Here is a 22494-nt window from a genome sequence, read left to right on the forward strand (position 1 = left end):
TTGAAGTGACAAGAATAAGGGGTTGCATGGCTGGATTGACCCCTAAGGAGACCTGTAGGCCTCTACACTGCTATGATACTTTGTTTCAAACACAAATCTACATAGAAATATGTAATGATCTATAAGTGGATATGGGCTCCTCTGTGAGACTGTGGACTAGTCAGGTAGCATCATCCACCTAAGGGCCTTATCATTTGTGGTGTCATACTTTTGTAGCGGATGTTCATAAACAACAAAAGTCGATGAAATTACCACAAAACCAAGTGAGAAACAGAGAATGTGAAGTCTGGGGACCCTGAAGGTCGGGGACACTTGTGGCAGGCAATGCATTATGATATCGGAGGATAGGCAACCAATTCAAACCAGTCCTCTAATGCCCTCTGCTGTTTAGCAAGTAATAGTATAAACTTGCTGATACTCCCTGCCATTCTTTTGCTTGATCTGCACAAACAAAACAACAAATTGTTACAATATTAAAACAGATATTGTGGATAAAGATGAATTTTTATTTCTCTCAGTGCCAGGATTAAAAAACCAGCAAAACATTGCTGACAAACATCAGAAAGTCAAAAGAACTAAGTAAAACAACAACAACAACAACAACAAAAACATAAAAACGAAACATGAAAAGTTTTCTTATTTAACTACAAAAAATCTTAAAAACACAGTTACTCAAAATTAGATGACTTTCTTTCACAGTAACTACGACTGGCAAGTTTCTCTCCAAATATCTTGCGCATGTCTCACTCTTTACGGTAACCAAGAAAGAAATCCCAACATGTGATTGGCTGAGCGGCAGAGCCTTTTTACACTGCGCGAGAGTCTCCTCTCCTCACCGCCGGTCTGCTGCATCTGTGGCTGCCGTTAAGGGACAAACCAAGAGGTCAAATAACAGCAGTTTTACAGCGAACTTCAGGAGGAGAGAAATGCTTCGTAAACAGTAGACTATTCAACGGAAGTAACGACAGTAATTTAAAATTCAAGAGCAGGTAAGCCGAGCAGTTATTCTCTAGGAAATGGAAAGTGAGTGTGTCATCTAAGAACTTCTCGTTTCTGAGACAAGAATTAGCAAGCAGGGGGGTCTGAATGAATGACAGCACGAAACCCATCAGGCTAAAAACTTTCGTGCCGGAGTGCTGTGTCAGTTTAACGAATATCGACAGGCATTAGGATTGTGGGCTTTTCTGTCGTTCACACGTTTGCTGAAACAGGTGTCCAAATAACGACATAGCTTGGTCTGTGTTTCTTGTACGCTAGCCAAATGTTAGCTTGTGGTTAGCAGTTGTTAGCTGCTTTTTGTTTGTGGTCGTGTATGAGATTGCTAGGCTAACTAATTAGCTTACCACTGTAGCGAGTTACAGTTTCAGTTCTTGACCTGTCCATCTGCTCTTTCTGTGTAAACGCAGTCGTCACATGTTCACTCTCAGCATCGACATTTCTTTCCTTCACTTCCATCTCCAAACAGGGTTGAGGTAGAAATAGTGAGGGGGGCAAATATCGCTTTCATTCAATTAATAAAGCGCAACGAGAACATAAAGACTAGAAGATTTAGCTGTCCATATTGTAGTTATTACCACGTTTGCAGTATTGCACAGCACACAGCTCAACAGCATACTAATAACAAAACTCTCACAGTTCCTTCACTTAATAATCAATTTTAATGTCAGTCAGTATCAGGACTTGTAGATATCTAACAGCCACACATCATCGCTGATTTTCAATGGCCATTCAATGTCACTAATGAAGGAACAGGATGGGCAATCATTGAATGCCAGAGTGAGGGAAAATAATAACACCTGTCAGTAAAGTCACACCTAGCTGTGCAGTAACGATGATTAACGTTTGTTTGTCAATTAAAGGTAACATAATGAGACTACTACTCTTTAATGTTGTTTAAATAGCTTTTGCTTCATACCAGTGTACTCCGACCCCCGTAAAATTTCCACATGAAAGCATGTGGGTATGATGGATTGCCTGCTAGACTAAGACAGGATGCGTAGTGTAGTTACTTAAGAGAGCACCGCTTTCTGTTGGTAAGTCACGTCCGGAATGAAACCTTTTGTTGTCACAGTATGCCTACTTTGGTCAATGCAATCATTGTTTGCACAAGTGATTTCTATATTAAGAGTGCTTCCAGACATAGTAAGGCAAAACTTAATAGTCTGACTAGATTGGATTGTGTGTCCTGTTTGTCTGATCTGTTTACAATTTAATAAAAACTAAAAATTGACCAGTAATCCATGAGATTCATGATGTGAAATATCATTTTAGCTGGCACTGAGTAAGAGCTGCAACGGGTAATCAATTAGTTGTCAACTGTTAAATTAATTGCCAATTACGTCAATAATTGAAGTGAAAATTTTCTGATGTGTCTCAAATAAGAATATTTTCTGGTTTCTTTTCTCTTCTTTGACAGTAACTAAATACGTTTTGGTCGCCAACAAAACATTTGAGTAGGTCATCTTCTCACCATTTTCTGACATTTTATACCAAACAAGTAATCGATTGATTGAGAAAATAATCAACAGATTAATTAACATTGAAAGTAATCGTTATTTGCAGCTCTACATTGAGTTATAAATTTCTCAGCTGGGGCTGTTACACCTTATGTTTATGAAGTCAGGTGCAGTACGTCGAATTATAGGTGGGTTGGTTGCCTGCATATATGAACTATTTGCATACAAACAATTACAGTTGCAAGCAGTCCAGACCAGTTTCTGACTATGGAAAGTATCCAGGTACTGCATTCACACTAGTTGTTCCAATAGTGATACAAAGCTGGCTCGCTGCAGTTTCTGTGCCAGAATTATCTTCCTGCTTGGCAGACAGTATAAAACAAGCAATTACAGGCAATCTCAGGTTGTTTGATTCCTTAGATCTGACACGTTAATTAAGTCTGACAGGAAATTAAATGAAAAAGGGTTCAGTAGCTCCGCTGTATCAAGTACTGACTTTATCACCAGGTGTCCAGGCTTTATGTGTTCTAGAAACAGGTGGGAAGCAACAGTAGATGTGATTAATTAGAAAATAAGCTTGTACAGTGTACACAACAAAGACTGGCATTCAAAGAGGCTGCAGAGAGGCTGTTTCCCCTCTGAATATCAAATCAACAGAGATTAAAATGTCTGTGGACTCTTGGTTTGGATCATACATTCTGCCACTTTGGCCCTGGTGTTAAGGCTGGTTTCTGGGCAATGTTTCCTTTATATGTAGTTGTAAGCCAAGACTCTGCTATGCTCTGGCTATGCCTGTAATTTCTTTCATCAGATATTTTGGTCAACAAAGGGGGCATATGATTATACCACAGTGCTTCCTTGAATTTGTTCTATAACATGCACAGGCAAATGGAAAATCACACCCATTGTTTGCTAAGAAATGTTAAGGTCAGTGGTAATTTGTAACCTGGCTTTGTTTCTCTTCAAAAGTAAACCAGCACAGTGTGATTAAACACAGGGATTAGCATATAAAAAATAACATTTGCAAGCATTATTTGGTGAAGCTGCATGTGCTGGCATCTTGTTTGAATGCCTTTTGTTTCTTTTACCTCTGTTCATATTTCCTATGATAACATATGTGGATAAGCAATAATGCTGTAGTGAGGAATGGAGAAGGGCAGGGAAATATTGACAGCACAGATGAGTGCCGTTTGTCACATGAACCACCTGAGCTCAGTTGTATGTTATTCCAGGCCATGAAACATTTCAAAGGAGCTTAAGCCATTTTTTCTGTGTGACCAGCCTGTAAGTTTAAATTATAATGGAAATTAGACATTGCTTTATTTGTAACAGCTGGCTGCAGTTCGCTGTAGTTTCATTGTGTATCTTGTATTTCAAAGCAGTGCGTCTATTAGAGATCTTCAAGACTCAGTCACTAAACTACAAGGAACTGAAATAGAAAATGCAATAATGCTCACGTTGCTGTTCCACACAACTTGCTTACAGGTCCAGTTGCGTTTCCTCCAGGTCAGGCCTTAACATTAAAGAATACCAAAGGGAGTTTGGGCTGGGCTATAAAATGAATAAAAACATGAGAAAATGGTTTAAATTGAGCAAATATTGGTGTGTATAACAGTTCAGCTTATAAATTGCTTCGGTTACATCTCCTCTGTGGCTTGCTTTGCTCTCTTTGTGCCACAATGATGCTTGATCAGTCTGCTCCTATTGACATACGTTGCCAAACATTACACATATACCATATGTGGCAATTTAATTTTTTTCCTTTAGTCTGTTGGCTCTGTAGGTTTGGTGGAAAGTGTCACAAGGAGAAACAAAACTGTCAGCACAGTCTTTTACTGGCCATTCTTTGCACATGCCACAGTGCAGCATAACACAATGTAGTGATGAATCACTGGTCACATGCATGGCATAGCTCTTACAATGAAGATACTATTCCAGGTCACCAACAGGAGCTGAAAGTAGGTTAGGAGCCAATGTGTGAAGTGAAAGCGCAGAAGTAGTTGTTGAAGAGGCAGCATTTTTGGAAATTCTGCATTCACATAGTCTTTTGTATATTTATTTATGAGCTCATTTTATCTTCTTCATTTGCAGAATAGTAGGAATCATTTATTGCTTCAGGTGTGTTCTGCAGATGCCACTTATGATTTCTGTGATTGTTATTTGGAGTCTTGCTTCCATCCTATGGTCCATGTTATCTGTCTTTCCATATCCTATCCTATCTGCCAACCATGATTTAGCTTGTTCTCTGTCGTCTTGTGGAGCTCATTGCGAAAAGGATTATGACAATCTTTCAAAGCTCTTTCTCAGATCACGCACTAAATCACGTCTCTCCACATCCAGATTAATGACCAGCCACTGCTGACAGCATTTATAATCCTCCAGTGCGGCACTGTCCATACACAGCAAGTGCATTTCTAGGCTTCTGTGATTGTGTGTGTCCCCATTGGTCAACAGTCTTCACTGCTGATAGCTTAACATCATTCCAAGGTGCAATAAGGCTCTCATGATGTCGAATGTTCAAAGGTTGTGATAGCAGTGCAGTTCTGGTCTTGACTGTCAGAAGCAAGACCAGTTTAACCTATAAGGCAATAAGTCTTAACAACCCATTGACACTAAGGAATTCTTTTACGTTTGCACCATAAACAGTCAATGATGAGTGGATTTTTTTTTTCTTTTTAGGATTCAGATCTTGACAGTTCTTGCCAGTTCTAAGAGACAGCAATACATTTGTTTGACAATTCATTGCACATGCTGGTAATGTAGATGAAATGTAGGCTTGAAAACAGGCAAAAGTCAAGAGAATTTCAGTGTCGAAATTATGAAAAAGACTGAAAAATAGTTTTAAATTAGAGTACACAATAGCTGCTGAGCTCTCCGGGTGCTTCTGCTTGAGTCGGTGAAGTAAGTTTGTTCAAAGCCATGATACGAACGACTGCACATGAATACTTTTGGCAGGAGCCTGCTAATAATATTCAGCATAGAATATGGTTAGCTTCAAATTCAATAGTAACTCTCCCAAGCATGAAGATGAAGATGGAAATGGAGGATTTTTGTCAACGTTGTTCCTCTTTCCTTCCTCAGCAGGTCTCCCCCAGTAGACCTTCCACACCAGTGACTGTCCACCATGTTGTCCAGATTGAGAACAACCTGGTCCTTGCGGCCCTGTGTCTCTGTTTGCAGATGGGCACACACCAAAGAGAAGGGCAAGCCTCTCATGCTCAATCCTCGCACCAACAAAGTGAGTGCATTCCTGACATTGTGTCTATGTGTCAGCATTTTAAGAGACGTAGTGGTTAAACAGATGGCGGCTTTATTAACATGTGTTCAGCCTGTCAGCCCATTTGTGCTAGATCCATGCCAATTATGTCATGTTATGAAGTAGGCTAATTGGCATATGTATTACAGTTATTTTCCACCCTGAGACACAGGATTTCAGAATATTCTCTGTTTAGGATGGATAAATTAATGCGGAGAAATATATTGTAAAGCGTAACTGAAGTATACACAGTATAAAATGCTTTCTTTTTAATAAATGTCTCCTTTTGACCAGGCTGTTAACAATGGTTAGTTTTCCTTATATCCCTTCCTTAGACTTTGACACCCCATATCCAAGTCTTTCTCCATCCTTTCAACCTTTGAGCTTTCTCTCACACTCCACCATCTCCTTGCAGCTGTCAATATTTCTGTTATCCCTGCATAAGAATAGCAGAGAGCGGTGTTGTAGTGTAGTGGTGGACAGGGACTGACTTGAAGGTTCTGACATGTTTGACAGACTGTCTTTAAGAAGACGTATAATAAATATATATATATATAGAATTTTTATATATCTTAATGAACACAAATATATTTCAATTTCTGCAGGCTTGTATAATTTTAAATTGATCCCTGAGATGCAATATTCCTACTGGAAGTAGAACTCAACAACTGTTTTAGCTGATCATGCAAACGCATGCAGTTAAACAGAGCAGTGTTAATTGTTTTACAGTGCAGACAACATGGCATTATAAAGTGCAGTCAAGAGTTGCATCGGTTAATCCTCTTCCAAGGCCACTGCTGAAAAACTTGCCCCTAGCCAATGGTTTTCCAGCAGCTAGTTGGTGGCTGCTGTTAATTTTCCTCTGCTGACTGACTTGGCCTAGCTTCTAACACTTTTTTAAGTTGAGGGCTTAAGGGGTGGTTTTCAAGCATTTAGGATGCTTAACTAGGATATCATGGGATTTTAATCCATCTGAAGCTGCTGTACTTTAAAAAAAATGGAGACAGGATTGTTAGCAATGTAAATGCAAGTAAATAAAACATGACATGACAATGTCATTCCTAACTGTAAATAACTTCTGATGATATATTCATTGACATAAACCTGAACATGATTTTCTTTTTTTTTCTGAACCCTTTGCCTTGAACTAGAATTACTGACAAATGCTGGCATAATCTGCTTCCCAAAGCTCAGATAATGTTATTATTAATACATTTTGGCATTTTTGTGTTTAAGGAGTAGCTTGACAGACGGGTGAAAAGCATTGGTTGAATTTTTTTCTTGTTGGATGTGGTCAGTAATGTTGATGAAAAACTTTTTATCATTCTTCTTCTTAAATCAGGACTGTTTATCTCTGTAATGTAAAGGCCTCTGTAGGTGCTGTTTTACTCCTTTGACTTTTATTATTTTGTATATCTTTATTTTATTTCATTCTGCTCTGTATATTCCTTGTCACGGCCTTATTAATGATGTGTTAGAACTTATGTAAAGCACTTTGAACTGCCTTGTATTTAAACGGTGCTATACAAATAAACTTGTCTTTCCCTGCCCTGCCCTGCCCTGTACCTGAAACTGCACCCTGCCATGGTGTCATTTCTGTGTTACTGCAACAAGGTGGGGACTTCAAATGACAGTCAATCCGTAATTTCTCAGATGGTGTAAGTTTCTCTGTAGCGTATATTACAAACGTCCGATAGTTAAAACATGAGGCTGTAGCTGCTTGAAGTGACGTGACCTCACTCTGTGCAGGTTATGCTAAACTTAGCCTAGACCTCACATGTTATGCTAAATATAGACATTCCAACCTACATGTAAACTGGTCATAGACTCGATGGCTGATGGTCCTTGAAATACTGTATGCACATTACACTGTTACACTCATTGTGGTCATTTTATCTTTTCGGTTGTACTTTAGAAAACCGTTTGCTGATCAAAACCAACTCAAGTGTGAAAAAGCTTTGAGAAGAAGGTTTAAGGCTTTTTAATGCTCGTCTGTGAGCAGTATTGCTCTGTGGTTGTGATTTATATTAAGATGGCAGCATTCAGAGTTCATTGTGTCTTGCATCTTAAAACACTTTCACACAAAAACTGCGTTAAGCAAGACCAAAACAGCAGCATGCTGGTTACTCATAGGGAGATTACATTTGCCAGAGGAAATTTGACTCGCATCAGCAGACTGCATTGCCATGATCCATAGCAACCCAACAGTAAAGGTCATAGTGTTGCTTTGTTTATGTCAGCAAGATTAAATCAAAGAATTGAAATCTAATTTGTAAGATGAGGCTGTGTGTACTTAAAGGGCTGTGATTCCTTTAATTGCATAGACTCAAAACAAATTAAATTCTTTAGGTAAAATTAAGTTTTAAGGTTCACTTTCAACACATAGAAGCGCATACACGAAATCAAATCTAAGCGAAAAACTCAGCTTTAAACAATTCAATCAAAAATGTTTATTTTCAATTCCGTGTAAACAGAGAAAAACAAAAAGTAGATATCTGAGGTTTGGAGTTTGTTGCATTGTGTTTAGAGGAACTGAATAGGAGAGTGGAGTGAAGAGAAATGCTCCGTCAGCATGACTCAGCATTTGCCAGGGGAGCCCCCAGGAGTCACAATTCTCACAAAATAATCTGCCCCTACCTCAGCACCAGACATTATGGCTCCCATTTGTTACACCCATATTTCATTCAGAGATGGGCCTCTAAACCACATACACATACACTTCAGGACAACACTTTGTACCCCTCCTCCTCCGTCTGCTCTTCAATGTGTGGGGTGTTTCTGCCCAGAGTCCTCTTCTATGGCTTCTTTGAGGCTACTCCCCTCTCTTGCCTGTTTTCCCCAGCTGCAAAATTGCTTTCATCTGGTCTCCCTTCTTTCACTCTGCTGCCCTTCTCCTGTTAAGTGTCAAAAGGTCGACTTTAAGTCTGAGGACTCCTAGGGAAAGCAGTGCGCCCTCTGCCGACACAACTACATCACAGCCTGTGAACATTTCCTGCAGCAGGTTCTGAAAATTGGTTCAGTGAAATTTATTTTATTTTGATAAAGGAATATAATACATCAGTACTCAGAATTGATGTCTATAAAAAACCTGCACCATGCTTGTTTTTTACCTTTCTACACAATATACCGCATAACATATATAGTGGTATATATTATATAGTATATGATATACCACAAGAAATGTCATAGCCAAAATAATTAATAATTGTAAGACAAACTGTCAGTAGAGAGGCTGCCATTGTCCAGCAGATCGCATTTCACTCATTAATTGTAATTAGTCATTTCCTGCAGGCAGAGATGAATACATATCAAATGCCATAATTAGATTTAAAAAAATATATGTAATTAACAGGAGTCTGATTAGAAATAATGGCCTCTTTACAAGACGAGTTCAGAAGTTTGCAGGCCCTGTTTACATGTTTGCCCAACAGCAGGACAACATTTTGAAACAGTGTTCCCTGTTGAACTTATTTAAGTTGACTGCCAGTTATTTTCTAACAATGAGCAGTTGAAACAAGGTGGATACCTTTGTGCATTCTCTTTGTCTCTCTCCTCACTCCTCCCTTTTTTCTCCCCAGGGCATGGCCTTCTCTCTACAGGAGCGACAGATGTTGGGGATACATGGTTTGTTGCCTCCCAAAGTGGAGACTCAGGATATTCAGGCCATGCGCTTTCAGAATAATCTCAAGAAGATGACTGATCCCCTAGAGAAGTAAGGATATGTTTTGCATTAAGCACTGGAAAGTCTTGCCACAGTATGATCTCCATTTATCTTAAATACCTTCCTCTATACTTCTCCTTTTCCTCATTTTGCCTCCTTGTTCTGCAAAAGGTACATCTACTTGATGGGCATCCAGGAAAGGAATGAGAGGCTTTTCTATAGGGTGTTGATGGAGGACATAGAGGAACTGATGCCAATTGTCTACACTCCCACTGTAGGCCTGGCCTGCACACAGTATGGACACATCTTTAGAAGACCTAAGTAAGTATGCAGTAAAGCTATCGACAAACCAAACATCATCTACAACAGTCTGAATCTTTAATGTAGGTTTTACTTCGGTGGAAGACACTTCTTCACTTAAAGACAAAGAGGAAAGAAATTCAGCCTCTGTCAGGAGTTCAATAGAAGTGATATGACTGGAAATATTGAAAGGATTCTTCTGGATAAAATACAGGCTTTGACTGGAGCTGTTTAATGGCGAATGGCTAAACATTTTGACCAGAATAATAAGGGTATTAATGTTGTGGAGATACGTTTTCTGTTCCTATTTCATGTAGGCATAATCTTAGCGTGATTGTTGAAGTCGTCAACTATCATTTTGATTCTCTCACCAGAGGCTTGTTCATCTCCATTCGCGACAAAGGACACATCCGTTCCATCCTGGACAACTGGCCAGAGACCAATGTTGCAGTAAGTACCTGACAACCTCAGCTCAACTCTCAGACCTGCAGACTGAGGATTGTAGAAGTGAACTGTGAATATGGAGATAGATCCTTACATTATGGCTATACAAGTATTAATAGATAGAAATCAGAGTTTTGAATATCTCACTTATTAATTTATCCATTACCAACCAACATTCATCTGGCTAATATCCTTGTCAAATGATAATCTGCAGGCGACTGATGTACTTCTTTTCCACCTCCTCTCTCTCTCTCTCTCTCTCTCTCTGTAGGCAGTAGTAGTAACTGATGGAGAGCGCATTTTGGGATTAGGGGACCTGGGTGTTTATGGGATGGGCATCCCTGTTGGAAAACTTTGCCTGTACACTGCCTGTGCTGGCATTAGACCTGAGAAATGTCTGCCTGTGGTGATAGATGTCGGCACGGACAATGAGGTAGGAGGGCTGTATATATGTCTTTTCTGCATACCGTACACATGCTTTGGGTTAAGTAGGGAAACTCATCATCCTTTATGTTTGTCGTTGCCCTCCAATCAGACTCTCCTCAAAGATCCACTGTACATGGGCCTGTACCAGAAGCGGGACCGCTCTCAAGCCTACGACGATCTGATTGATGAATTCATGGAAGCTGTGGTGGAAAAATATGGGCAGGACACACTGATCCAGTTTGAGGACTTTGGGAACCACAATGCTTTCCGCTTCCTCAGGAAGTACAGGGAGAAGTACTGCACCTTCAACGATGATATCCAAGGTTCTTACGTAAACCTTCATATAACATTTGGGACTTGTACTTCAATGCCAGTTTACCTATCTAGTTAAAATCAGTTGAATTAAGTTTAGTACAGTTCAATTGGAGGTTGTGCACGTTCCCGCCCATCCTTACAAACTGCCTGTCCTTTAAATTCTTTAATTTATGTGGAATCTTTTAAAAGCATGTTAAGATTTAATGTTCACTTTCCACCTTCCAACCTGCTGTTGGTTTCCTTTCATTTCACCACAAAAATGCAATAGCAGATACCTGCAACTTGCTTGAATGGAATAATCCATTACAGTGAACATATGCATTCATGAGCTGTGATGTCTGAAAATCAAAGAGGACTGAACAGCAGGCACAGAATAACTCGAAAAGTTTAATTAAATGAACGGAGACCCATCCCACCCACTTAATTCTTCAAGACAGAGACTTCACTGTTTACTGTTGCCTTCTTCTGCATGTTTCCAGGCACTGCATCTGTAGCCCTTGCTGGTCTGTTAGCAGCTCAGAGAGCCACTGGCAAACCTATCACTGAACACCGGGTGCTTTTCCTGGGAGCTGGAGAAGTAAGATAATATTTATCCATTAATCAGTCAATTTGAGTTTGCTTGATTTTGCTTTGCTTTCCGATATTTTTTTTCTTTTTCTCTTTTTTCTCCCTAATTTGGAATGTGAATGTCCCTTGTATTGAATCAAGAAAATAAGCTGCTCTCTACTGACCAGAGTTGGTAATACTAATAATAAATGATGAACTTAAGAGTCAGAAGTCTTCTCTGCATTGACCAGACCTTTTAAGGGGAAAACATGTATTTGCTTAGTCATTCTCTCATTTGAAAATAAGGGTGAAAGTTTTACTGTCTAAGTACTTTGAATGTTTAACTTGATGAGGTTTTTTTCTCTTTAGGCTGCCCTTGGTATTGCTAATCTGATTGTCATGGCCATGATGGAGACAGGGATGACCCAAGCTGAGGCCAGAAAAAGGATCTGGATGTACGATAAACATGGCTTGTTGGTAAAGGTCAGTGTATGTGACAGACGGTAATGACCAAAACTTAAATATTAGATGTCTGTGTGGCTTCCTGTCTGGCTCACTGTTGGTGGTTTATTATGTTTCTATTGAGTCACTGCTGCCACAATTGTACTGTATGTGACTCCAGAACAGACTGCAGGAAATGGACACTAACCAGGAGGCATTTGTCCATGACAGTCCAGGGAATGCACAGAGCTTCCTAGATGCTGTCAACACCATCAAACCCACTGCTATTATTGGTAAGGAATGTCTCATTTTCTGTATTTCTGCAAAGTTTTGAATATGTAAAACAAAAACTGAATGAAAGAATGAATATGCTCTTGTTTGCAATGATGCTATTTTATTTTATTCAAGCAGGAGATTGGACCCGGTTAACTATGTATTTATTGTTAATCTGAACTCATCCTGTCATGTCTGAATGTGCTGTGATTGCGGGCTCTGCTTGAGTGGTAAAGATGGATCACGAGCACAGGGTGACCAACACCTCTTTCCTTCTCCCAGGTGTGGCAGGAGCTGGACGTCTGTTCACCCATGACGTCATCAAGTCCATGGGAACCCTGAACGAACGCCCAATCATCTTTGCCCTGAGTAACCCAACCACTAAAGCAGAGTGCACAGCAGAGGACGCCTACACACTCACTGATGTACATGGTTCCTCTTGCTTTGCTTTCCTTTGTTTCTTTCTGAAATTAAGCATTAAGAGTTCCCGTGCTGTCAAACCACTCCTCCTGTTATCTCTTTAACCCTTTGTTTTTTTTTTCCTTTTGTCCCCAGGGTAGATGTCTTTTTGCCAGTGGTAGTCCGTTCGGTCCAGTGGCTCTGAGTGATGGGCGCGTCCTCACTCCTGGACAAGGAAACAATGCGTACATCTTCCCAGGTGACAGAAAACAGAAATATTTATTTGCACATTGGGGAAAAATCATTGCATGATAAAGAAAATACAAAAAGTAAATGCAGTCTGTTTTAAGTCGCGTGTTTGTGCGTTGCAGGTGTGGCCTTGGCTGTGATCCTGAGTGGAGTGAGACACATCAGTGACACAGTCTTCTTAGAGGCTGCCAAGGTCTGAAGTCATCACTGAGCTTTTCTCTGTGTGTCTCCTCTTTAAACTTGCTCAAGTGCATCTTTACCTCGCCCTCACCTCTCACCGCCCCCTGTTATGTATGCATACGTTGTATAGTGTCATATAAGCCCTCTTTAACCCTTTCCTGTCTCCTGTTCCCTCTTTTTCTAGACTTTGGCTTAATAACTAAGAGATGAGGAGCTTTTTAAAGGCTGACCCTGCTTTGTACTTCTTCCATCTGTGCTCTCCTGTCCTTTGCTGGGCTGCATTTGACTTGATTATATTGATTAATGCATATGATTATAAAAAGCACAAGATGATTGTGTGTTGCCAGTAACAGTACTAGAAATTCATTTTTATTCTCATTTCAGACCCTTGCAGAGCAGGTGACAGATAAAGAGCTGGAAGAAGGCAGACTCTACCCGCCTCTCTCCAATATCAGAGAGGTCTCTGTCCAGATGGCTGTCAAGGCAAGTTTCCTGAAAATGACAATTGCCAACTTTGACTGAATGTTTTGGCTATTGATAAGCCTGTTGACATTAGTCCAAACCTTAACTGTTCCAGCCTAGATTTAGCCTCTTCTACCATCATCTGATTTTCAAAAGCTAGTTAGCTTTAAATAACTTCCCAAACAGCATTCAGATTTGGTCGTAGCTGTCCAGTAATGTTTGGCCAGTTTAACTTGTTGCTGTTTGTCTGCGTAGTTTGTGTGTCTGTCCTTTCTATTTGTATCTGCCTTTCAGTATTAGTCAATGCTAAAGTTTCTCTTTCTTGCTGTAGGTGGTGGAGTATGTCTATGCTAAAGGCATGGCGTTCCGCTACCCTGAGCCTGTGGACAAGAATGGCTTTGTCCGTGCTACTGTATGGAACACCCACTATGACTCCTTCCTGCCAGACACCTACGACTGGCCAGGTGTCAGCTTCAGCCCCAAGACTAACTAGAAGTAGAACAGACCCTCACTGTGCTCCATGTCACAATGTCACTCTTCCTCATTTTCCACTCGCAATCACAGATCTTTTGAGATGAGTATAATTATCTTAGTGCAAACATCAGCTTGTGAAAAAAGGCAGAAGTCCCATACTGCTGCCATGTTACTGCATGTGCACTAAACCAGTCTTATTAGATCTGTGAAAAGGCAGAGTGGAAAGTGGCTTTTGAAAGAGGACATTTGAATGGAAATAGCATTTCGCTTCACATCCCAGTTTTTTATCGCCTCTCATCAAACCTAAACTTGCACTGCAGCTGGAGCGCCATCTGGTGGTGGGAAAAGGCAGTGTGGAAATGTGGTTTCATTCTTGAAACTTTGAGATACATTTTAATGATCTGTGCTCTATTTTAAAAATAAATAATAAATATCAGAATGGGATAAATCACGGTATATTATCACTAGAAATTATATGGGATTGTCAAATATTTCAGCTAGAAGAAATCAGAACACCAAACTTGCATCAGAAAATTTGAATACAGAGTAAATTAGATTACACTGAATAGCAAAGCAAACTGTGTTCACTTGGGCCATCGCTCAAGGTTATAATGGGTTCTACAAGATGGTTAGTCTATGATTTGTTTGGTGTTTGTATTATCAAGCACTATCTAGTCACTCCACATTTAATGTAATGATGACTCTAATTTGATGCGAAAGAGCAGAGGTGAGTGCACTTACTACTAATCTAACTACACATAGGAACCTAGAGATAGCCAAAATTAATGCACAGGCTGGACGTTGCCTTTCTCACATCAAATGGGCCTCTGGTGATGATCCAACCAATGCCTGGTGTAAAACATATGCTTAAAGACTCCATTTTAACCTGTAAGAGGGATCAGTGTTACTCAGGAGAAATGGAGTGAGTATTTAAAGAAAGACCTTTGAGAACGGTGTGATTTTATGAAGGGAAATTAAATGAAATTTATATCTAAAAACACTCAAGGAAACAATGTCCACTCCAGTATTTTATTTGTTCAAATGCTTTTGTTTCATTGTGTTTATATTTAATTTTTTTTTTGGCCCATTGTGCTGGCCCATTCATAGAAAGTCTGTCATTGACGCTCCTGTAACGAGTTGTGGTAAGAAGAATCCCTAAAAATGAACTCTTTTGCTTATGTGTGATACAGAAAGGATCCTCTAAATATTTAACGAACAGTGTGCAGTATCAAATGGTTGGATAAATGTCATTTTCTATTTTGATGATATTTTGTTCACTGTACTTGTCCCTTTGTGGACACTGAGACTGTCTGCTGAAAGCGTATTTATTAAGTTGTGTTCAGTTCATCCATGTGTGAGATGCAGGTTGATATGTGGGTTTGTTCCTTGGAACATATTCAACAGTACAACAGGCTAAGAGGCCCTAGGGATCTATTCATTGCTCTGATCGACCCTGAGCATTAATAACTTAAAACACAGTTACATTATCTCAGATAATGCGAGAGAAAGAGATGAAAATTTTGGTACAGCAAACAGGCCAGAAAAACACAAGATAATATTTAGCATATAATAAAATAAAGATAAAAAACAAGATTAAATAACATAAGATTAAATATAATATATGATAAGAAGATCTAAGTGTGGTGCAAGATATGAATGAATAGCCCTACATTTAATTTGATAAAAGGCAGTGTCAGACAGTAGTCTTGCTTTAAAGGAAGTCAGACCTCATTTTTTCTGGGACTTTGTTGTTTCCAGATATGAGGTGCTTGATGCACTTTACTCATAATTTTACACTGTGGGCCATTCAAAAATCATATTACTGGCATAAAAAGACAGTGGCCAAATAGCCCTGCTAGAAAAGGTCACACAAAACTCTGACATATTGACCTTTTAACAGGGTTTTTATGCTCACCACATTCTGAAATAACAATTTGTGCTTATGCTCATGTCCTAAAAAGATACCAGCACTGTTAATGTACAAGTCTTGATGCTAGAGGGATGATGCTAAACCTCAGTATTGCTATCAAGTCAGCTTTAACTATGTCAAGTTTCTCAAGAGAAAGATTTCCATAGACACAAACATTTGTTAGAGCATGTCTTTTCTGATGTTACAGGTCTAAGCTTTGCAAACGTTAACATGTGAGTCAAGTGCAGCAATCTCCCACCAGCTATTCAGTTAAACAATCACAGTTATAGCAGATGTCAACTTCCTCAAGCTCCTACATGCATTTCACAGAGCAAGATATCCTATCAGCTATGTTACAGTTAGATTTCCTAATATTTCATGTCTGTGTGTCAGTTTGATGTACTGCACTTACTCCAGTGAGGCAGTACTGACGGTGCCAGTTCTCTATAACATCTTTATATTTTACCCTGTGCTCGAACAGACTGGCTGCAGGAGTAAGATCTAAGATGATGTGTTTACTGTAAAACTTAAGAATTTAGAAACCTGACCATGTACACTGGACACAAACACACAGCCTCACAGCTAAAATGTGTTGAAGTCTGAACAGTTGACCAGCTACATTAAAACTACCATTTGTCATTTATCGTATTGCCTTATGCACACTGTTGTTAAGGAAATTGGCATTATCATGCATTAGTCTTCAAATATTTTTTTAATATATATATACTAGGCTGCTGTGTAAATTTTAATCTCAGGATGTCGTATTAGGACCTGCTAACCACCTGCACTGAAGTGCCTGCACAATGTTCATTGTTTGTTCAGTCACTTTGTGTGCCATGATGTAGACCTCACAGCAAGCTGCAGGCAGAGCTGATAAACAACTCTGCACTGTGACTGCAAAAACATAGCTGTTTATTTTGTCCAGAATGATGTAACTGTCTAGTATTCATTGTGCAGCTTTTTCCTCTTACAGGCGGTGCAGCTTGATGTTGTGAACACTCAACACATTTTTCGAAGTTATCTGCTCATACATGTTTAACTAGTTTTATTTGAAAGGAACTATTTAGAAACACTTTAACTTCAGCTTCATAGAATTGTGCATTCATATATTGTTGTCTCCTTGGAGTCTGTGTTTCTGAAGATTATTTTTGTTACACAGCAGTAATTTGCCTCAGCATTTGTACTCAGAGCAGCATTTGTTTGTGCCGTTTCTTAATACTCATGTGCTATTAAAAGTGCAGAATAAAAAAAACAGTTTTATACTGGCTCCTCTGGCTGCTGATTTATGTTTTCTGTTTCTTTTTCCCCTGCTGTTAAAGATGTAGACACTGTTTTATTTTATTTGTTTGACTCCAGTGCTAGTCTTTGTGTGGTTACTGTGTAAAGAGCCATGGATTTTAATTGAACGTACCTTGGAAAATAGCGAGGAATCCGACTTTACGTGAACGCCGCACCGTCGTCGCTCGTGTTGCGTCATCAGTGTGTGACTGTTTACAGTGAGCATGGCACACGGATTTCACCGGTGCTCTTGCTAACTCTGGGAGGATGAGCATGGATGTGACTTTCCTTGGGACCGGCTCGGCCTACCCGTCGCCTCACCGCGGTGCTTCGGCTCTGGTGCTGCGGACAGACGGGGAGTGCTGGCTGTTTGACTGCGGGGAAGGAACCCAGACCCAACTGATGAAGAGCCAGCTCAGAGCCGGTGAGTCACTGCAGCCCCGTATACAGCCTGTGAAAAGGCAGAGTGGAAAGTGGCTTTTGAAAGAGGACATTTGAATGGAAATAGCATTTCGCTTCACATCCCAGTTTTTTATCGCCTCTCATCAAACCTAAACTTGCACTGCAGCTGGAGCGCCATCTGGTGGTGGGAAAAGGCAGTGTGGAAATGTGGTTTCATTCTTGAAACTTTGAGATACATTTTAATGATCTGTGCTCTATTTTAAAAATAAATAATAAATATCAGAATGGGATAAATCACGGTATATTATCACTAGAAATTATATGGGATTGTCAAATATTTCAGCTAGAAGAAATCAGAACACCAAACTTGCATCAGAAAATTTGAATACAGAGTAAATTAGATTACACTGAATAGCAAAGCAAACTGTGTTCACTTGGGCCATCGCTCAAGGTTATAATGGGTTCTACAAGATGGTTAGTCTATGATTTGTTTGGTGTTTGTATTATCAAGCACTATCTAGTCACTCCACATTTAATGTAATGATGACTCTAATTTGATGCGAAAGAGCAGAGGTGAGTGCACTTACTACTAATCTAACTACACATAGGAACCTAGAGATAGCCAAAATTAATGCACAGGCTGGACGTTGCCTTTCTCACATCAAATGGGCCTCTGGTGATGATCCAACCAATGCCTGGTGTAAAACATATGCTTAAAGACTCCATTTTAACCTGTAAGAGGGATCAGTGTTACTCAGGAGAAATGGAGTGAGTATTTAAAGAAAGACCTTTGAGAACGGTGTGATTTTATGAAGGGAAATTAAATGAAATTTATATCTAAAAACACTCAAGGAAACAATGTCCACTCCAGTATTTTATTTGTTCAAATGCTTTTGTTTCATTGTGTTTATATTTAATTTTCTGCTGCACCCTCAGGTCCTGGGAAACTAAAAGCATCAAGTTACTGAAAACCAGCTTTGAATAAAGTTTTATTTAGACGTACTATCCACACTCCAGCTCTCCATTCTGTTCTGAAAACTTTCGAGTTGGTGAGGTTTCTCTGAAACTTTCAATTCTTCCTTTCCATAAGTAGAGTACAAAATCTGGGTTCAACGACAGTCCATCAGCTTTCAGAGGATTTTAGGATGAACTTAAAACATGGCAAAGGTACAAGACTAGTCATTTGAGTACTTGTAAACAATTGTTGTTCACTCTTGACATTGTAAAAAAAGACTTCACCTGAGTGGTAGAAATAGTACTACTACTAATATTTTAGTGTAGAAATACTGTTACGAGTAAAAATCCTGTTTTCAAAAATGTTGCTTGAGTAAATTATACTTCAAGTACAGAAAGTAAAAGTTTTCATTATGCAGAATGGCCTTTTCAGAATAATGTACATTGTATAATTGAATTGGAGTTATTGATGTATTCATACTTGCATTTCTGTAATGTCGTAGCTGGTAAAGACTGGGTTTCTTTCTTTCTTTCTTTCTTTCTTTCTTTCTTTCTTTCTTTCTTTCTTTCTTTCTTTCACAATAATTGTCTTAAATGTGGTGGCGTAAAAGCAAAAAGTAACAGAATATGGAAATATTGAAGTAAAATAGCTCAAAAAGTACTGCACTGGAGTAAATGTACTTAGTTTCTCTCCACCACTGCTTAACCTTGACATGTCATTTTAATCTCAGGAAAATGAAGTCTCTGATTAACATGATGTGTTATTGTAATAGGAGTCTAGAACGTGGATGTATGAAGAATGAACTGATGAGATAATTCTCAGACATTATAGCATTTTAATCCAGTATCACTCCTTCCAGTCTGATTTTCTTCCATGATGTATTACCCATGATTCATTTGGACACACTGTCCCCTGCTCTCTCAACATTCCCATCATAGCAGCTGTAGTGTGTGATAATATGTCATGTTTTCTACCCAGGTCGAATCACCAAGGTTTTCATCTCCCACTTGCATGGAGATCATCTGTTTGGGCTGCCTGGTCTGCTCTGCACTGTGAGCCTCAACACCAACCCCGACCCTCAGCAGAGCCTGAGCCAGGTGGACATCTACGGGCCCCGGGGCCTCCGGCACTTTCTCAGGGTGACGCTTGGCCTCACGGGCTCACAGCTGCTCTTCCCGTATGCAGGCAGGTCCAGAATGCACAACCTGAGCGGTTATCCCCTGACATAGCATGCACATGTAGTAGTTAGTGGTTTCATGGGAAAACCAGTACAATTATAACATTGGCACCATTGTTAATGTATCCAGACATATGCAGTGGTTGCGCTTGCAGATTTGCATATCATAGATGAGTGGACTATTGGTTTGGTGGAGGTTTGCACTTTCCGAGTGCCCCGTAATATTTGTTGTGTTACTGTACTTAATTCTGATGTACTCTGCTCTCATCTCGTCCATGGTATGTTACATATGTCGCTGCAGTGCATGAGCTGGAGCCCACGACTGACCAGAGTCCAGAGGAGGGCCAGCTCAGCCTGGAGGTGTGTGACTGATGGTGGTGTTGTTCCTGCGTGGTGATAAATCAGACCAAAGGCAATACACTTTGAATGGGGCTGGACCGATATATTGATACCTCATGCCAATATTAGACTTTTTGCAAATGTCAGTTCAAATCTGGGTTTTGTTTCTTTTATCTGTGATACAAAGGAGGTCTGTCTTTATTGGTTTCCCTTTCCCTTTAGCTCAACCTCCATTCATGTAGTTGAGTGTTACGACCGTGTTCTCCTCCATCATGTGATCTTTGGCGCTTTGTGTCTGTTCAGATGACAGCGGAGCGCGGCCCTCTGCACCCACAGGAGCAGCCGGGCAGGACGATCTCCCTGGATGCCTCCACTGACTGCTACCTCCTCTTTGAAGATGACAAGTTTGTGGTCAAGGCCTTCAGGCTGTTTCACCGCATCCCCTCCTTTGGGTTTTGCGTTCAGGAGCGTGATCGACCCGGAAGACTGAAGACTGAACTCCTCAAGGAACTAGGTAAAAGAATTTTGCAGCTTTTTAGATTTTTTTCTTCTTTGTTTTGCATTTATTTCAGAGAAATGTGAAGAGAATGTAAATTCAGTCCTTTCTGGTACCAGTTACATATTGTAGGTGATTCCACAGCTAAGCGTCCATAGTGTAGTGTTTTTAATTGGACACGATGAGCATAATGACACGTTTTATTAAGAAAACATGTGTTTAGAGGATATGGCGTGAGGGCGGATGCATGGACAGGATGGACAAAAAAAAGATGTTATAGGTTTGAATTTTTACCCTTAGAAAGGCAACTGCATTTTTTCCATTTATTGTGTTGGTATTTAATATTAATTCATGCCGATTAGATGAAGAGTGAAATTTCATGTATTTTATTTATTTATTTAGGTTCTTTTTTGTTGTAATTCTATGAGGAAATTATTGATCGGTCTTGTACTTGTTGGCCAGAATACGTCATGAACATACCCACATCTAATTTACACAGAGCTCATCCAGTACTTTAACTAAGTACATTTACTCAAGTAGTGTATTGAAGTACAATTTTACAGTACTTTTCCTGTACTTGAGCATTTACTCCACTACATTTCAGGGAGAAATATTGCACTTTTGACTACATTCATCAAAGAGCTATAGTTACGATTCAAAGATTCTGTGTACTTTTACTGTATTCTTCTTTTACTTGAGTACATTCTTTACATTTTTCTTCCGCCTCTGCTATTTAAAGCTCTAACAAAGCTACTTCAGAAGAGTCCTCCGAATGATCTCATTTTGTGTCCCCCCAGGCGTGAAACCAGGGCCGCTTTATGGCCGCCTGAAATCTGGAGAGCCTGTAACTCTGGAGAGCGGCCATGTGCTTCAGCCTAGCGAGGTGCTGGAAGAAGCCATTCCTGGAAGGAAAGTCTGCATTTTGGGGGACTGTAGCTCAGTTCTCGGGGAAGGACCACTGAGGCTGTGCGGCGGAGCGGACATTCTGGTTCACGAGGCCACCCTCGGGAACGACCAGCGGGACAAAGCAGTGGAACGCGGACACAGCACACCCGACATGGCGGCGGCGGTGGCTCGGGCTTGCAGCGCACAGAGGCTGGTGCTGCACCACTTCAGTCAGAGGTACAAACCCTGCTCCCTGCAGAAGGACGGGGACAAGGACGACGTCTCAGAGCTCAAGAGACAGGCTGAAGATGCTCTGCAGGACACTGGTGTGGAAGTGACTCTCGCTGAGGACTTTCTGACTCTTTCCATTCCTGTCAGAAGATGAGGGTAATGAACCGCAGGCCCAGTTTAATGTTGCCTGTTGAAGAGCTGATTGAATCTATCACACATCTGTCACATTATGTGGTGTCAGTTAGACATTTTAAAAAAGGCTGTTAACTTCACGGGCATTTCAGACATGACTTGATCATCATTTTGCAACAGGAAAATTTCAGATTTTTAACTAAAAACTGAAAAAAACAAAAAAAAAAGAAAAGAAAGAAAATGAAAAAAGGGACAAACATGCAAAGGGTTTCCTCTGTGTGTTTGGAGTAGAAGTATAAAGTAGCATAAAATGGAAATGCTTCAGTAAATACTTAAGTACCTCATAACTGCAGTACTTAACCATTTTACATGTTTGTCTGTTTTTTAATCAAGTTTATCTTTTATCTATAAACCCTGAATTAGTTAAATGGGAGTAAATTTGCAAAACAGTCTCAGCTCATGATCAGCTCACTCAGCCATCTTCATCAGAGTGTGCTCCATTTCCCATGAGCACTTCTATGACTTCTCTTCCATGTTAGCTTTAAACCTGAGCTGGACACAAAATCAAGGTCCACACACTCGCTTGTTCTGGCTTTCAGCGGCATCACACAGCCTTCATCGGCAGAGCTCAGATTTTAAGCCAACGTGGACGAGATGCCCGAACTGGAAGGTTTGATCATCTACCCATGATTCCATGACAGCAGAGCAAACAGCTGATGAAGACTGTCTTTTAGTCAAGAGCTGTCTTAACTTCCAACTGTCAAGTGAATGATAAGTGAATTAAACCACAGTGCATTAATTTAAGTCC

The 22494-nt window shown here is 40.0% G+C and overlaps 2 protein-coding genes across 3 annotated transcripts; both read left to right on the forward strand.

The window, feature by feature from the left end:
* The first annotated feature begins 837 nt into the window (after nt 1–837).
* me2 (malic enzyme 2, NAD(+)-dependent, mitochondrial) lies at nt 838–17051 on the forward strand. 2 transcript variants are annotated; one of them, XM_070964945.1, is made up of 15 exons: nt 838–989; nt 5538–5694; nt 9291–9424; nt 9545–9694; nt 10048–10123; nt 10389–10550; nt 10653–10866; nt 11338–11435; nt 11774–11887; nt 12027–12138; nt 12401–12543; nt 12674–12776; nt 12889–12959; nt 13331–13429; nt 13740–17051. In XM_070964945.1, exons 2-15 carry the CDS (start codon nt 5581–5583, stop codon nt 13899–13901), a joined length of 1752 nt encoding a protein of 583 aa, XP_070821046.1. In that variant the 5' UTR covers nt 838–989; nt 5538–5580; the 3' UTR covers nt 13902–17051. The 2 variants fall into 2 exon arrangements, with proteins under 2 accessions (XP_070821046.1, XP_070821047.1); XM_070964946.1 differs by having other exon boundaries at nt 918–989; nt 5541–5694; nt 13740–17050.
* A 215-nt stretch (nt 17052–17266) lies between these two features.
* Nucleotides 17267–21895, forward strand: elac1 (elaC ribonuclease Z 1). Its single transcript, XM_070964813.1, has 5 exons — nt 17267–17493; nt 19405–19611; nt 19905–19963; nt 20246–20456; nt 21236–21895. The coding sequence occupies exons 1-5, from the start codon at nt 17337–17339 to the stop codon at nt 21706–21708; spliced, it is 1107 nt and encodes a 368-aa protein (XP_070820914.1). The 5' UTR covers nt 17267–17336; the 3' UTR covers nt 21709–21895.
* The last annotated feature ends 599 nt before the right edge of the window (nt 21896–22494 follow it).

This window comes from Chaetodon trifascialis, chromosome 6 (assembly GCF_039877785.1).
Source record: "Chaetodon trifascialis isolate fChaTrf1 chromosome 6, fChaTrf1.hap1, whole genome shotgun sequence".
In the NCBI taxonomy this organism is placed as follows: domain Eukaryota; kingdom Metazoa; phylum Chordata; class Actinopteri; order Chaetodontiformes; family Chaetodontidae; genus Chaetodon; species Chaetodon trifascialis.